The sequence below is a fragment of the Microtus oregoni genome, unplaced genomic scaffold (genome assembly GCF_018167655.1).
Source record: "Microtus oregoni isolate MIOR12 unplaced genomic scaffold, Mior012 000020F_ref0000438, whole genome shotgun sequence".
Classification (NCBI taxonomy): domain Eukaryota; kingdom Metazoa; phylum Chordata; class Mammalia; order Rodentia; family Cricetidae; genus Microtus; species Microtus oregoni.
The window spans coordinates 21,508,240-21,523,950 of NW_024543079.1; the positions used below are offsets into that span (position 1 = coordinate 21,508,240).

Genomic DNA, 15,711 nt, shown 5'->3' on the forward strand with positions numbered 1-15,711 from the left:
TAAGCAGTTATGCTTGGAGCAAGGCATGGCTCTCTTGGGACATTATTTATAAAATGAGGGGGCTGGACAAACACCTTCAAGACCAGTCTTGATTCAGATTGTATGACTCAAATGTGAACAGAAAGATGACAGGCATTAAAATCTTTCCAACGCAATAAGGATCTCCTTTAGGAAAGAGGTCCTGCTTTATACCCCAAGAGACTTTGATTTTTGTATTTTCAGAGTTAAATCATAGCCACCAAAAGCTCTGCCCAGGAGGGGTCTTTAACCTAAGGTGGTTCAATGAATCCTTAAAGCAACCAAAATAAATATACAACCACTAATATTACCTAGCCATGTATTCTCCAAACATACACAGTTCTGATGCATCATAAGCAACTGTCTTGAAAAGGTGTCTGAGGAAGAAATGCTCAACACAACCTGAAATCTGAATATAGTTCAAGAATTGTATGACATTAATAAATCACTGTACAACTCTGATCACAGAAACCTAAAGCCACTCTGAGCTGGGAAGATGGCTCAGTGGTTATGAGCACTGGTTGACCTGGGGTTTAATTCCCAGAACTCTCATGGTGGTCGGTCCACAGTCAACTGTAACCATGGTCCTAAAGAATCCAACACGCTCTTCTGATATGCATGGGCATCAGGGATGTATATGATACACATTCATACATGCAGGCAAAACACTCATGCACATAAAATAAAATATACATAAAATAAAATAAAAATAAGCTACTCATACACTTTCTCCTGTATTATGTATCTTTTATAAAGGATGCTAAATTGAGTAATACCTAAAAATAAGATATAAGATGAAAATCACTAAAATAATAAATGTAAAATGGGAAAATATAAGAAAATTAAAATACAAACGAAATCCTATGCTAAAGGAACTATATTTAAGCCTACGCTTTACCTTACTGGGGTTTACAGACCTTTCCTTAGGAGAACTTCCCTTCCCACAGAGTGAACGCGCAGCACAAAGCTGCTCATCTGATGATTCAGAGAGGAAGAGATGTGGGGAAGAGAAGACGGGGCATCTTCTGTGATAGCTGGTGAAAAGACACCACTGTGAGACACCAAGTAGAACTGCAGAGTCTGTAAGAGCTATTACCATGCTGGGCCAGCCCCATGTACCCAGAAGGCAGGGACTTTCCAAATGTTTATTTGCCAGGGATGACGAAGTTCTTGCTCACTCAGTCTTAGTAACACTCCTCACAAAGCAAACTCTAAAACCACACTTCTCTCAGCATAGGATAGTTGCTGTCCTGAGCCCAAAACAGGATTCAAGTGTTGAATTTGTCCTTACTTACTTGAAAATTGATTTTCAAATCTCTCTTCAGTTTGATTCAAATTATCCTGAAGGGTAGACTTCTTCAGTAACTGGTAGGCTTTTGTCTCTATAGATGAAGAAAATGAAGAAAAGCACAGAAATATTACCACTGTTCATAACTGTTACTTAAATTCCTCTTATGTGGCTAACACTGATGCATGGTCTCCCTATGGAGCCCAAGTGATGGCATAAAAGGTGTGTGCCACAAATAAAAATTGTGTTGAACCTAAATTTTAAGATTCGGGTTGAATTTTAAGAGTTTATTTGAGGCCGCGAATTGCACTCAGCTTTTTTGGTGGACTGTGGATAGATTCACTAGCACATGAATAGCTGCTCTCCATCCCAAGCCCTGCAGATGTATCCTGGGAAGGCAAGTAACTCCAGAGCACTCCAGGCCCTGGTTTTCAGGCTCTTATGCTAGAGAGAGTAGCTCTGAGAGAGAGAGGAGGGAGAATACAAAGATCTCAGGAGGGGCAGAGGCAATAGGATGGGTTCAGTAAAAAATCTGATCACAAGGGCTAAGGAGAAGGAGCCTGCCTGCAGAAAGCAAGGCCAGGTGCACAGAGGGATCAGCAAAGCTGCAGCCAAAGGTACAAGTGAGAAGGTAGGGAAAGCCCTCCTGAAAAGGCACGGACCTCAACATGATCCGGAGGGGTTGTGTCAGCTGTGCTATGTTAAGTGGTTGTGGATCAGCTTCGTCTTTGCAGGCAAGTGTACTTTTTGCAAGAGGTTCTCAAAGAATGCAGATCCCCGAAGCCAACTCACAGTGTAAAAAGGCCAAACAATGCATGTGAGTTTTTGGCAACATGGGCCCAGGCTCCTCTGTAAGGAAAAAAAAGAGCAAGGAATCGTGCAGTTGAAGTTGCAGTGGGCTGCTGCCTTGCAATGCAGTTACAAAGCCAAAGGAGAAGTGAATAAAGGAGACAAAGTAACATGCAGAAATAAAAGCTGGCCTACTATAAACAAAGGACTAAGGGATAAAGAATCGGCTGCAAGTATGGCATAAATCCGAAAATCTGAGGACTAGGTGGCTGTTGAGGGCTTGATGCACACTGTAGCTTGTGCCTGGGAACTCCAGGGAAACACTTATCTCATTTGTAACATCAACCACTCGGAAAATATGGAGTAATAAAAATTATTAGATGAAACCAACCTTTTAAAAGAAGTCAATTCTTTTCATACATAGAAACAAATGTATATACATCTTCAAGTTTTTGGTTCTGAATCCTGCAGTCAAGCACCATTATATATTCAATTCTATGTCAAACTTAAGCTTAAAAGTAGAAAATGTTGCAGTTTAAAACATACAATAAAGCAAGAGGTCTACATCCTGTGTAGTAGTATCCAGTCCCCGAGATATGAAAATCTATCCTGTTTTTTAATTCCAGGCTGACGACACAAGATAAATATATTTTTCCTCTACTTTGTTGCATCAGCTGGAACCCAATCATTCATCTCCCTGCAAAGTGCTGAGGCGATTTTTTTCTTTTTGGTATTCATTTTTGGTCTAGAAAATAGAAGCAGCTATAGAGAAAAAAAGGTGAAAACATGCTGAATAAAGGGGCTAGGAGAGAGATGATGCTGAGGAGAGGTGAAAGAAAAAGCCCCAACTTCTTATCTTTTATTCTCTTTTATATGCAAATGTACACCTGCTAAAATACTCCTAAATCTACAAATAAAAAGAAAATATCTGATGAACAAGTGCTTTTAACAGCCCATTACAAGATACCATGTGTCTCACCAGTCTCTAAGGGGCGTATGGAGGCAAGGATCTGCCCAGTGCTTGTGCAGAAATCCTTAATGAAAAAAAAAAAAAGAGCTGGCCTGGAAAGGAATAACAAAGGGAAATACAAACAATACTATCACCGCTGCAAGGGAACCAGACCTTGAACTCACAAAGAACTGGGGCATTTAACTCAGGGCATATAAGTACTGTTCCTATATGAAGTGGGTAGAAATTCTAAAATTAAAATTGAAAAACGCTTTCTGTATAAAGAATGTTAAGGTTCTATTTATTACTTTTCATGGATTTCTAGACATTAAAAATGTTTTTTCCATTTATATTAGATGCATTGCCGATGAAATCAAACTCAGTTGCTTTTGCAAAATAAAATAAAAAGCAAAAAATATATTTCTAAAATAAATTCAAAAGACATATATTATCATTTTAAGTCCGTAAATCAGCTATCTAGTAATCTGCTCAAATAAAAAAAAATTTAAATACGAGTGCTTTTACAATTATGAAAATACAAAAATTCTTGTATATTTAAGACTTCAGAGAAAAAGGCCAAAAGTCTACGAATGTGGGCAGCACTGGCCCAGGGGAATCCTCACATCTGGACTTCCGGTGCTAAACTCGTCCGCCTGGAGACCTAGATCAGCAAATCCACTGTGACGTCTATCTGCTTTCTCCACGAGTGCTGCTGATACACAAGGAACACTCCTAATTCACAGGGGGCCTGGGGCAGTGTCAGAAAATAGATTTACATTCTAGTTTTAATGTCTGTGAAGCAACTCAACAATTAAACCTGAAAATAAATGCCAGGTTTGTCACTGACCTTTCATGGCTGCTCCCAAGCTGAACTGAAATAGCTCTGAGGGTACTATATCCGCTTCTCTGTGTCCTTCAGTTCCACATCCACAGGTCCAAAAACCAAACATGGATTAAAAAGATTTTGGAAAAAAATATATTAGTATTGGGTATGTACGGACTTTTTTCTTGATTTCACGTCCTGAATGACGCACTATTATGTAGCATTTACATCATATTAAGTGCTAAAAGTATCTAGAGATGATTTAAAGTACATGGAAGGATATATGTAGACTATATGAAGACACCAAACAGCTTTATGTATACTGAACGACAACTGTACTTCCTACAAACTTAACCACCACACTGCTTGCTGCTTATCACTGTATAGTAACAGGAAGCAAATTTTCAGTTCTCAAACTCAGGGAACCTTTAACTTTTAAAAGATTGAGGGATTTCTGTGAAAAGCTGGGTTTTAACAGTATATTCCAGTGCTTTTCATTTTTCCTAGTGCCGGTGAGTGAACTCACGGGCTCATGAAAGTTAAGCAGGTGCTCTACCACTAAGCTGCACTCTAGGCCCTAAACAGTTCTGGAAAAATTACTTTTAGCAATTGATACTAAATAATTTATACATTGGAAGGGATCAGAAATATTGGCATTATCTTTGCTACTTACAGAATGGCCAGGAATAATTGGTATGAGGTGACCCAAATGCTAGAAATGTAAAATATGAAGAATGGCCTTCTTAAACCCTACAGTGGATTGAATATCGCACTGACTTCCCCAGCCCAAATTCAAATCCACTTAAACCTCAGAATGTGATCCTTTTGGTAACAGATTATTGCAGACACGTTAGCTAAGGAGAGCAAGATGACATCTCCCTGCATTTCCACTGGGCCCTAAGCCAATGGCTGGCATCTACTTGCTAAAAGGAATAGACACACAAACACAGAAAAGGAAATAAGAAAGCAGAGGCAAACACTGAAAGGAAACCACCACAAACCAGAACCACAGGGGCTGGGAAGAATTCTTCCCTGGTGCCCCACCCTGGTGGTACCTTGGTTTTTTGCATCTTGAACTGTTCTATTATCTCAGGTTTGTGGCATTGTTTTGTTGCTGAGGGAAGCTTTCGTTAGCACCAATGTTCCCCCTGTTGCAGCCTGCTGAGGACCTGGGACTACAGGTGAAGGTCACTGCGCCTGGTAAGGTTATGGCACCTGTCACAGCAGCTCGAGGAAAATGAGGCTGTATCTGAGTCCTGATTTCATGAAAATGTCTAAATTCTGACCTCTTCTCTTGATCTGAATTGCCTATGTAAAATATAGGTCTTTTGACAATCTACTGTAGAGTCTCTCCCACTGCTTAATTCTCAACCTGGAGACTGACTTGGATGTGTCATAAAATGCTTGCACCTGGGATCTACATTGAGTTCTGCTGTAGCACAGCGCAGGAAGCCCACATGGAATTTTACTGCATATTCACTGGGGGACTCTCTTCTCAATTACGAGTTCATGTCTTTAAACGCTGACACACTAATCAACAGCACTTCTCAGAAAGGTCTTTTTTTTTTTTCTTTCACATCTATGTTGAACACGTCTGTCCCCCCAGCTGCAAGCAGCAGGTAATAGGCTCAATGGCAGAGGCTCTGTCAGGCTGCCTTCTGCCTAGAGACAGAGGTGCTAACTATCATGGACAACACTACAGCAAACCATGCCCTGCTTTCACATTCATTGAAGTTCCGTGACCCAGGCACAGCAGATAACTTGTCTCTACTAATTCTTCTGAGTAAAGCACTTCTGAGACAAGGGAAGAAAAAAAGCATTCTTGGTGAACTTGCAGTCCTGGAGGTTATATGCCATTACACTTGGGTGGCCCAAACTTGTCACTGCATTCTTTTCTCCTGGGGTAAATCCAGTCACCAGTGACAACCTGGCCATTGTATGTGTCCAGCTCCTGTTCAGCCTGGTATAAAACAGAAGCTATAATGTTTGGAGGGCAGTGTCCAGAACTCCAAGCAGCACCCTGCACGTTGATCTGACCTGTAAAGCTTCTCCGCGGATGCTTCCATGTGACGCCGAGAGTATTTCAGCTGGCCAGAGAATATTGAGGAGGAATGGCACAGGGAAGCGACACTTTTAACACAGTTTGACCAACAGAATTGGTGTTAAAAGAATGAGGGGCTGAATGGACATTCTTAGAGGCTTAATCCTCTTGAGATGAAAGCTGACAGCCCTTTTCACATGCAGCTTAAGGAGATGAGTTTTGCCAGGATGGGCACGTGGGGTGGGAAAAGTGGCAGTGGAGTGAGTGATTGAAGAGATAGTGTTCTGGCCTGAATCAACAAGCATTTAAGGAAACTCCTTAATTTCCCATTTTTATTCATTTGTGTGACAAATTAAGGGCCCACTGTGTGGTACATACTATGTAAGGGGCTGGTTTTCATGATTTAATGTAAGTTGTATCATTTGCTTAAACTAAAGCTTGATACTGAAAGGGACATTAGTGTGAATACAAATTAAAATGCCATCACTGAGGATGTGAGTACTTCAGAGGGACATGTTCTCTCATAATCTTACTAAGCATCACTTTCCTCCTGGCTTGAGTATTTCCAGGGAAATTGACCAGAATATCCTGCATCCTTCATCTAGACGAAGATGGTCGAGCTGTGCTCAGGCCCGTCACACTTTAGAAAAGGAAAGTCTGGCCTTGGAAAATCTTTGCAAGTTGCTCACTTCTCTAGGTGTAGTCAAAGAGAAATTCTGCTCCCCAGAATTTCTTTGGTAAACCCATCTTTTGCTATGATGTACACTGAGTTCAAACTGACCCAGATGCCTGAAAGGAGCCGTCTTTCTGCTGTTATAACAAAAGAGACAAGATGGAGGAATGAAAACATCGAACCCTCAAGTTTGACTTGGATTCCACATCCACTGAGCTAACCCTTATGCTTCTGTTTGACGTCAGGATGAGCTACTCAAATTGAGTCCTGCAGGACTAGTGTGAATATTAGAAATGACTGAGGCTTCGAGGCCAGCCGGGTCTACAAGAGCTAGTTCCAGGACAGGCTCCAAAGCTACAGAGAAACCCTGTCTCGAAAAAACAAACAAACAAACAAAAAACCAAACCAAAACAACAACAACAAAATGACTGAGGCTTACTGAGGGCAGAGGCATTCTTTTCTGACCTTAATATCCCGAGATTCAGTCTAAGTAACAGGCTAATACATTAAACATGTAAATGGTATATTACTTATCATATAAAGAAAAAGATATGTTCATAGATGTGACATTCATATGTTTTATCTGGATTCTCTATTAAGGATACTAGACAAATCAAAAGGGGTAGAGTGTGTTAACAACAGACTAGTCTGTAGAAATACTTGGTCTTGTTGACTGGGGAATGAGTGCTATTATGAGGGACATTCTATTTAAATCTTGGTGAAGAAAACTTACTTTTTCTATGATGACTAACAGATCAGATGTCTTTAGAGGAATAATAAATTAAGAATGAACTTCTCTGTTAAGAAGACTTAACGTTTGGGATGGCATAAGTAAGAAGGGGAAATAAAGACATTAGAATGTTGGCATATTATAGTCGACTTTATTTGGGCCACCAACTCACAAATAACAACACAGAGACTTATTAATTATAAAAGCTTGGCCTTACCTTAGGCTTGTTTTTAACTACCTCTTATAACTTAAATTAACCCATTTCTGTTAATTTATGCACTGCCCATCCTGCTTCCTCTATGTCTCCTTGCATCTCCAGCTGGCAACTCCCCTGAGTGCCTAGATTCTTCCTCCTACTTCTTCTCTCTGCCGGGAAGTCCTACCTAGACCTCTGCCTAGCTTTTGGCTGTTTAGCTTCTTATTACACCAATCATAGCAATACACCGTCACACAGTGGACAAATATCCCACAACAATACATTAATTCCCTTAGTGTACAGGGAGAATCACAGTCTTGTATGAAGGAATGACAGGATCTATAACAAGAATTCCTTCTACAGGGCCTGCTGTGGTTCAGGTTCTCAGCCCATTTACGATATGAAAGCTAGAAAGCCTGTTACTGATCCGTACTTTAGCTATGTTCAGTAAATGATCGACTTTGCACAGAGCAGCTCCTTAAATACACAGAAAAAGAGAGGGAGCAGGTGTGTCCTTCTTATGTTAATGTCTCAGGACTCTTATTCTGAGAACAGTGTAATCTCAGAGTTCTCCACCCAGCCTGGAACCTGCCCTAGACTTCACCTTGCCCTCTTGCTTTCCTATTTCCTTCTAAAATGAATGCAAAGCGAATAGAAGAGCTTTTCCAGACACCAAAGTTACTACTATTACCTTCTGGTTAGCCTGAGGGACAGTTTTATAAGTAGTTTTCAATTCTAACACCCCAATATAATTTTATTTGAGTAGCCCCAAGTCTCATTAGAAAGCAATTTCATCCATTAGGAAGGTCCCACAAAATGGCGCACAGAAAAACAATTGAGGATAATTTTACTCTACTAAAAAAGCTGATATCCCAACTGAATCTCTATTTTAAGACAAGGTCCCAGGGGCAGGAGAGATGGCTCAGCAGTGAAGAGCATTGGCTGCTCTTCCGGAGGTCCTGAGTTCAATTCCCAGCACCCACATGGTGGCTCATAACCATCTACAATGGGATCTGATGCCATCTTCTGGCCTGCAGGTGTACACACAGAGCACTCATACGTAAAGTTAAATAAAATTAAAAAAGAAAAAGAAAAGGTCCCATGTATGTGTTCCATAGTTGTTTCACCAAAAAAAAAAAAAAGTTAATTTAATTTTCTTGGCCATTAAGGACTTCATCCAGCCTGGTCTACACAGCAAATTCTAGGATATCCAGGGCTACACAGAAAAACCCTGTTTCAAAAAACAAAACAAACAACAAAACAAAACAAAACAAAAAAAAAACAGCAACAAAAACCAGGATTTCATTTTCAACTACACAACACAGTTGTGAAATGGCAGCTCACAGATTCAGTTTCCTTCTGAGTCTTTATCATGGTATGCACATTATGTATGCTACAGAAAGCTAAAGATATCGTACGGTTGGCCTCAAACTATGTTATTCATTGAAATATTTTCTGCACAGAGTGCATTTTGGGTAATGTTGCATTGTTCATCAATACTTATGAGACAGTACATTAGGGAAGGCCTGCTGCATGGCCATCAAATACCTTGCAGTCCATTCATCTGTGAGCATCGAGTCACTAAGGGCTTCTAGGCACACAGAACCAGACACCCCCAGCCTGATCAGTAAGATCCCAGGAGCCAGTCTGCAATTCACCTGTAAGGGTTTCACTTGTGGAACTCACTGGAATTTCCAAAAGTATCCAGAAATTCTTCAGGATTCTTTTCCTGATGAGTTAAAAATATCTTTCTGGAGTCAAATCATTGGCTGTGCTCTCAAGTGGAGTTGTCCTGAAAGAGCTAACTCAGCAGTACTGCTGGGAAGTACTATCCCCGATGAGCCACAGCTACACCATATTCAGGCTGGTCTTGGACCTCAGTCACGTCATAACTCAGGGAGGTTGAGCAGTGACAGCCTGACTCACTGGAGCCAGCCAGCCACCATGCAGGCCCACCTAGGGACTTCTTTTTCTGAGGCATTGCATTCTCACCCCTATGATTATTTTGTTTGCTTGTTTTACTCTTTGAGCTTGTTTTGTAAGAATCCTTTTAACTAAGTGCTAGGAACTGATTTGTAAGTGTTAGGGGGTGTGATATCCTGCAAAAAAAACCTTATTGTTACTAACATTTGGACTATTACTGTGGACCACAGACAGCAGGTCTCGAGTGTCTAATATCCAGTATTGTTATACAGAGAAGCCCTGTCTCAAGCACGAACATCCTAAGAGGCTGCAGGGGGACGCTGAGAAGGACAAGCTTATGGGTGGAGAGGACAAAGCAGCAATGCTCTAGGAAAAATAACTTTACAAAGTTTTCCAGGACTTCAACACTATTATTTATCTATTTATTTATTTTGAGACAGGGCTTCTCTGTGTATCCCTGGCTGTCCTAGAACTCACTCCTTAGACCAGGCTGGCCTTCAGTATACAGAGCTGCCTGCCTCTGCCTCCCGAGTACTGGGATTAAAGGCGTGTACCACCACCACCTAGCCTGAAACTTGCTCTTTATACCAGACTGGCCTTGAACTGGAAGATCTGCTTGCCTCTGCCTCTGTCAGATACAGCTCTCCTGTGCTGTAATACAGTTAATACTTCAGTACACTAGGGCATGGTATTCTCTGTCAACTACTGACAGATGGAGGGTGGGCTGTTAAAGTTATAACTTATTTTAAATAAGTTTACAGATGGCCCTTTGTGATCACAGGTTTATAGTCCTAACTGAAATACATCCAGAGGTCATTAAATACTTCTGCAGTCAAAGGTATCAATAAATATATACCAAATAAAAAGATAACCAAAGGACTTCATGGACATCTACAGCTTATGAATCATCTATACTTTTAGTAACATCACCAACAAAAATAAACAAACAAAACCCAGAGGGAACCCTATTAGCATTTTCTCAAAATGACAAATAAAAGCACAATGAACATCAATTGGGAAAAAATATTTAAACTAAGGAAAATCTTTGTATTCGGGAGTAAAATGTTACACATACATAATAATTGCTCTGCTATAAACTCCATTTTCAAAACAAGAGTTTATAACTGAAACTTGAGTTTAAAAATTAATCATCATGCCGTGATCTATCTTACTATAGGAGCAAGCCATTCACTTTTGCTTGTAAATGAATACAAAACTACCTCATGCGCAGATGAATGCCTCAGTACCTCAGCAATGGTGTGTTTATTTGTATAAATATTTAAAGTCAGACCTTTGAATTCATAATGAAGCAACACAGCACTTTACAAAATAAGGATCTAGTGAATTTAGATGTATAACAAATAAGGTTCTGTTCAGAATACTAATTGCTGCTTGCTGATATTTTAAGCCTAAAATATGTAATGATACAATTCAGATTCCACCTATAAACACACCTAATACATGTGCAGAAGTCTTAATAGGTCTTGATAGACGAAGCATGATTATTGAGACTTTTGAATTGCCAGACAGGCTTTTGTACCTGAGGTATGAGCAAATTTCTACCTAGCACATTTTTTTAGAACATTAGTTTTAAGCAGTTTTCAGTCTGATTACTACAGGAAAGAAAAAACAAAATCAGAAACATCTACAGCTTGTCATCTAGTAACTGGGCACTCTGGCCATCGGATACCTCTCAAATGGCTACAGGGGCTGAAAAGCTGCATGATGGAGGATATTTACAGACTGAATGTTTAAAATCAAGATGAAGGGCTCAGTGGATAGGGGCTATGCTAACAAGCCTGCATGCAGTAGCTAGTATATTCTCTCTCCTCACGGAGTCCCTGGACCCACCAATGACTGACCCTGGAAGCTCTGATGATGCAAAGACTGCATTCTGGGCCTGAAACTGTTAGGCTCTGGCAACTTTACCTGTGGCTGGGGTTGCAGCTATGCTTTCTTCCTTGCTCTCATCTCCACAGACACTCGAAACTTCTAAAAGTAAAAACATAATAAAAATGTGTTTCAAATTTATGGAACAGATTTGTTCTTCAGTGCTAGCGGTGGAACTAGGGCCTCACACATGATAGGCAAACTCTCAGTACCACTGAGCTACACTCCCGGCCCCATAGGTGTTTTAAGATTTATTTTATGTACAAGAATGTTTCACCTTTGTGTATAAATGTATGTTGTGTCTCGTGCCTGCTGGAGGCCGGAAGAGAGCTGGAGTTAACAGACAGTTGTGAACTGTCTTATGGATGCTGGGAACCAAACCTGAGTTCTCCCAAAGAGCAGCCAGTGCTCTTAATCCCCCCTACAACCCCTGTATGTGGAGTATTAATAACCATTTTCTTTTTCACTGTCTCTTCATTTACAATTCTTGTCTATTTATTTGTCTAAAGGGCACATAAGTGATTGGATTAAGATTTTTTTTTTTTAACTTGTGAGCATTTTATTTCACTAGAAGCTTAACAGAACAACACTTAGGGATCCCACTCCTGCCTGACTGAGAACGTGCATATTAATTGGAAGGTACCATAGAACAAAGACAGACCATGCACTTAAAACCTGAGCTAGGCTTTAGCTAGTCGTCTTTTATAGTAATACCCCAGAAAGAGGATGCTGCATTGACTTGGAATGCCTTTTTGCTGTGGACACTGTTTAACAATGGTTACCTTGTTCCCTTGTAAGAACACTGTTGAGCCGCAGAGCGGGCTTTGCTTCCTTTATTCCATTACTGTCATTCAGAATAGAAGGCATGCTGCAAGATGATTCATTGCTGTGAATAGCTGACCTATGGTCACATTCTTCTGTAAGGACTTTTTTCAATAATGCTGTGGCCTACAGTGTTTCAAAGAAAGCACACACACACAAAATCAAAACAAACTGGAACCCCATTCTCTTTGCTCTCAAAGACTCAGATTTAAAATATAATTTTAGGTTAATCTTTACTTCGAATTTAGATTGTTTCCTGACATTAAAATGTCCTCGAGATCAAAATAGCAGAGAAGGGGAAAGGGGAGAAAGAGAACCTGCATGAAGTTAAGAAGTTGGGTGGGTAGGGAGGTGGAAAGAATCTTGGAAGAGTTCAGGAAAGGAAAAAACATGATCAAAATGTTTTAAATTAAAAGTAACATCTGCTTATTTTCCAGTACAATTTAATTCTATACAACAGTTTCATCACAACAATATGTTCTTGAAGACTGAACCTTGTGCACACAAACGTTCTCCTTAAGAAGTAGGCATGTGAGATGAGGTCACCTCTGTTTATCTGAGCTAGTCTGTTTTCCCTTTGGTATACGTAAGAGCAGACCCTCAGACCTCCTTTCTGTTTTCTAGACTTGTAAGAGAGAGTTGGTTTAGGACTGGAGATGTCTCAGCAGTTGAAAAGCACTTGCTGTTCTTGCAGGGGACTTGGGTTTGGTTCCCCGCACCCATATCAGACAGCCTGTAACTTCAGTTCCTGGGGATCTGATGCCCTATTTGGACCACTGCAGGTATGTGATGCTCATATAGACAAACACGCACACATACCTAAAACATGAATTAAAGGAAAGAAATGCACCAAGCAAACAGATAACCAACTTGTTTGAGTCTTAATCTTTAGCCAAGGATAAAAGTCTACACTTGCCTTTGAGTCTCCTGAGCAGCTGGGGAAATTCACCTGTGACCCTGCATATCTTTTTCAAAGTATACTAACTAGCCTATCTATATAAGGAAACTGATTTTTAATCATAGCCTACCTGAGAAGCAAGGTGAAGAAAACTGGCAATGAATGGATCTGAGCTAACTAAGTGTTTTAATTTCCAGGTAAGCGCTTTGCTCCTAAGACACAACTTTGCTAACAACAATAGTTCGGTATCTAGCAGACAACCTCCATCCCACTGTCCCACTGACAGAGTATACACTCTATTAGGAAGTGGTGATTTGCTCCATCCTGGTTATACTGCTGGTGACCTGTTGACTGATGATTATAGAAAATACGGGGCAGCATCCAATCTGTAAGAAATGGATCCAAGACACCACAAGCCAATAGGACAAAGGCCCTCAGGTTCTATGCAGTTCAGTGTCTGAGTAACAAGCAATTGTTCAGTGAACAAAAAAGAAATTACAATCTTTCATGATTAGCATGAAGAAGGAAAAGATGCTCCATGTGAGAGCCACTGAAGCGGAGCATGGGAGACCCAGCCCTGAGCATTCAGCTCAGCTAATCCTTCAAGACCACAGCCTTTGGCTCTAACGCTGCCGCTGCAGCAAAGCTCTTTCTTTCTGACTTCCTTAGGGTTTATCTCCTGGAGCCAGGGCTTAAGACAGAAACTAGAGAAACTGGTCTGGGGGTGTTGTGTTAAGCAGCTGTAATTGTTGGCCAAAGACCCAGCTATTAAGTTAGTCTCAGAGTAGGACCTTGTGCTGCAGTGCTAGTTATTAGGTTCTTTGCCTCTATTGGTATAAACTGTGCCTAGATTTTACTTTAGTTCTGACCAGTCTATGTAGAGGAACTACTCAGGACTTCTGCTTCAGTAGACTGGGGTATGGAAATAGAGCTCTGCCCCTAAAGCTAGGCCCAGAATGGCTCCCATCATCAGCTGTCATTCTGACAGCCCAGCAGCCTACGTACACCTCTTTACTATGGATGCTCCTTAGATCTGAAAGGAAGAAAGAAAGCCTCCTTGAACTGCATCCTCACACTGCCCAAGAGGCTTTCTGGACCCACCCTGGTCTATCTGCCTGTGTCCAGAAATCCTAAAGCATCATAAAGTATGAATAAAAAGAAACCTCACCTTTAGAAACTTTACAGTGAAATCCATAACTTGTTATGTTCTCAGGTTTAAAATAATCCATACATTCTAATAGAACTTAGAATGTGTATTTCTAAATTATAATATGATGGAGGAAGGTCATTGGCTAATAAAGGAACTGCCCTGGCCCATTTTATTGGTTAGAGGATAGGTGGGAGGAGAAAGCAGAACAGGACGCTGGGAGGAAGAGGAAGTGAGGTCAGAGACTCCACAGCTCTGCTCTGTTCTGCTTTCTCCTCCCACCTATCCTCTAACCAATAAAATGGGCCAGGGCAGTTCCTTTATTAGCCAATGACCTTCCTCCATCAATAATATGTGATATAATTGATAATAATTTTTAACCTCTTAAGAGTACTGTCTTAAACCTGTCAGTAGAGAAATTCCTAGGAATCCGCAAGGATGACCCCAGCTAAGACCCTAAGCAATAATGGAGAGAATGCTTGAACTGGCCTTGCCCTGTAATCAGATTGATGACTATCTTAAATGTCATCATAGAACCTTCTTCCAACAACTGATGGAAGCAGATGCAGAGAGCCACAGCAGAGCACTGGGCTGAGCTCCCAAAGTCCAGTCGAAGAGAAGGACGAGTGATAATGAGCAAAGAGGTCAAGATCATGATGGAGATACCCACTGAAACAATTCACCTGAGCTCGCCGATTCTGGCATAACAGTGGGGGGAACAAGCATAGGACCAAAGTAGGACCTCTGAATGTAGGTGACAGTTTTGTGTCTGGGGTAGACTAGGGGGCCCTGGCAGAGGAACCAGGATTTATCCCTATTGCATGTACTGGCTTTTTGGGACCCATTTTCTTTGGAGGAATACCTTGCTTAACCTTGATAAAGTGGGGGAGGTCCTTGGTCCTGCCTCAGAGTAATGCCCTAAACTTTGCTGAATTTCCATGGGAAGCCTTACTCTCTCTCTGAGGAATGGATGGTGGTGGGAGATTGGAGGGAAGGTGGAGAGAGTGCGAGGAGGAGAGGAAGTGGGAACTGGAATTGGTATGTAAAAATGAGAAAAGATGATTTTTAATTAATTAGTTAATTAATTAAAAAATACCGTCTTAGAGAGAAGCCTCAGCAGTATGGTGCATGGGCTTGTGGTGGGCTATGGTGACAGCAGTAGCCTCCAGAAATTATCTGACCACAGTCTCAGCTCCACTTGCACCTGGAGGACCGATCACCAAAGCCTCTGCCCTGATTACACCCCAAAAAAAGCCTTCAAGGGAGCCACAGTCCCCAACTACATCAATGGAAGAAAAGGAACCCCCCTGAAACACAATTAGAAGAGATGGGTAGACAACAGGGTAAGAATACACTCAACAACATAAAGAGCAATACAGCACCATCAGAAACTAATGGTTCTACAACAGCAAGTCCTGAACATCTCAATGCAGATGAAACAGAAGAAAATGACCTTAAAAAAATTCATGAAGAAGATTGAGGTCCTTAAAGAAGGGAGGAAAATTTCCCTTAAAGAAGTAGAAG

The 15,711-nt window shown here is 40.9% G+C and overlaps 1 protein-coding gene across 2 annotated transcripts in view; it reads right to left on the reverse strand.

Moving 5' to 3' along the window:
- Positions 1-15,711, reverse strand: part of Kiz (kizuna centrosomal protein) — a 96,380-nt gene that overhangs the window by 13,157 nt on the left and 67,512 nt on the right. For both annotated transcript variants that reach the window (XM_041670498.1, XM_041670497.1), the window contains 4 exons: positions 12,103-12,268; positions 11,360-11,422; positions 3,892-3,957; positions 1,314-1,400 (listed from right to left, as the gene is read on the reverse strand). In XM_041670498.1, the coding sequence (XP_041526432.1) occupies positions 1,314-1,400; positions 3,892-3,957; positions 11,360-11,422; positions 12,103-12,268 (382 nt within the window). The remainder of the gene's footprint in view (positions 1-1,313; positions 1,401-3,891; positions 3,958-11,359; positions 11,423-12,102; positions 12,269-15,711) is intronic.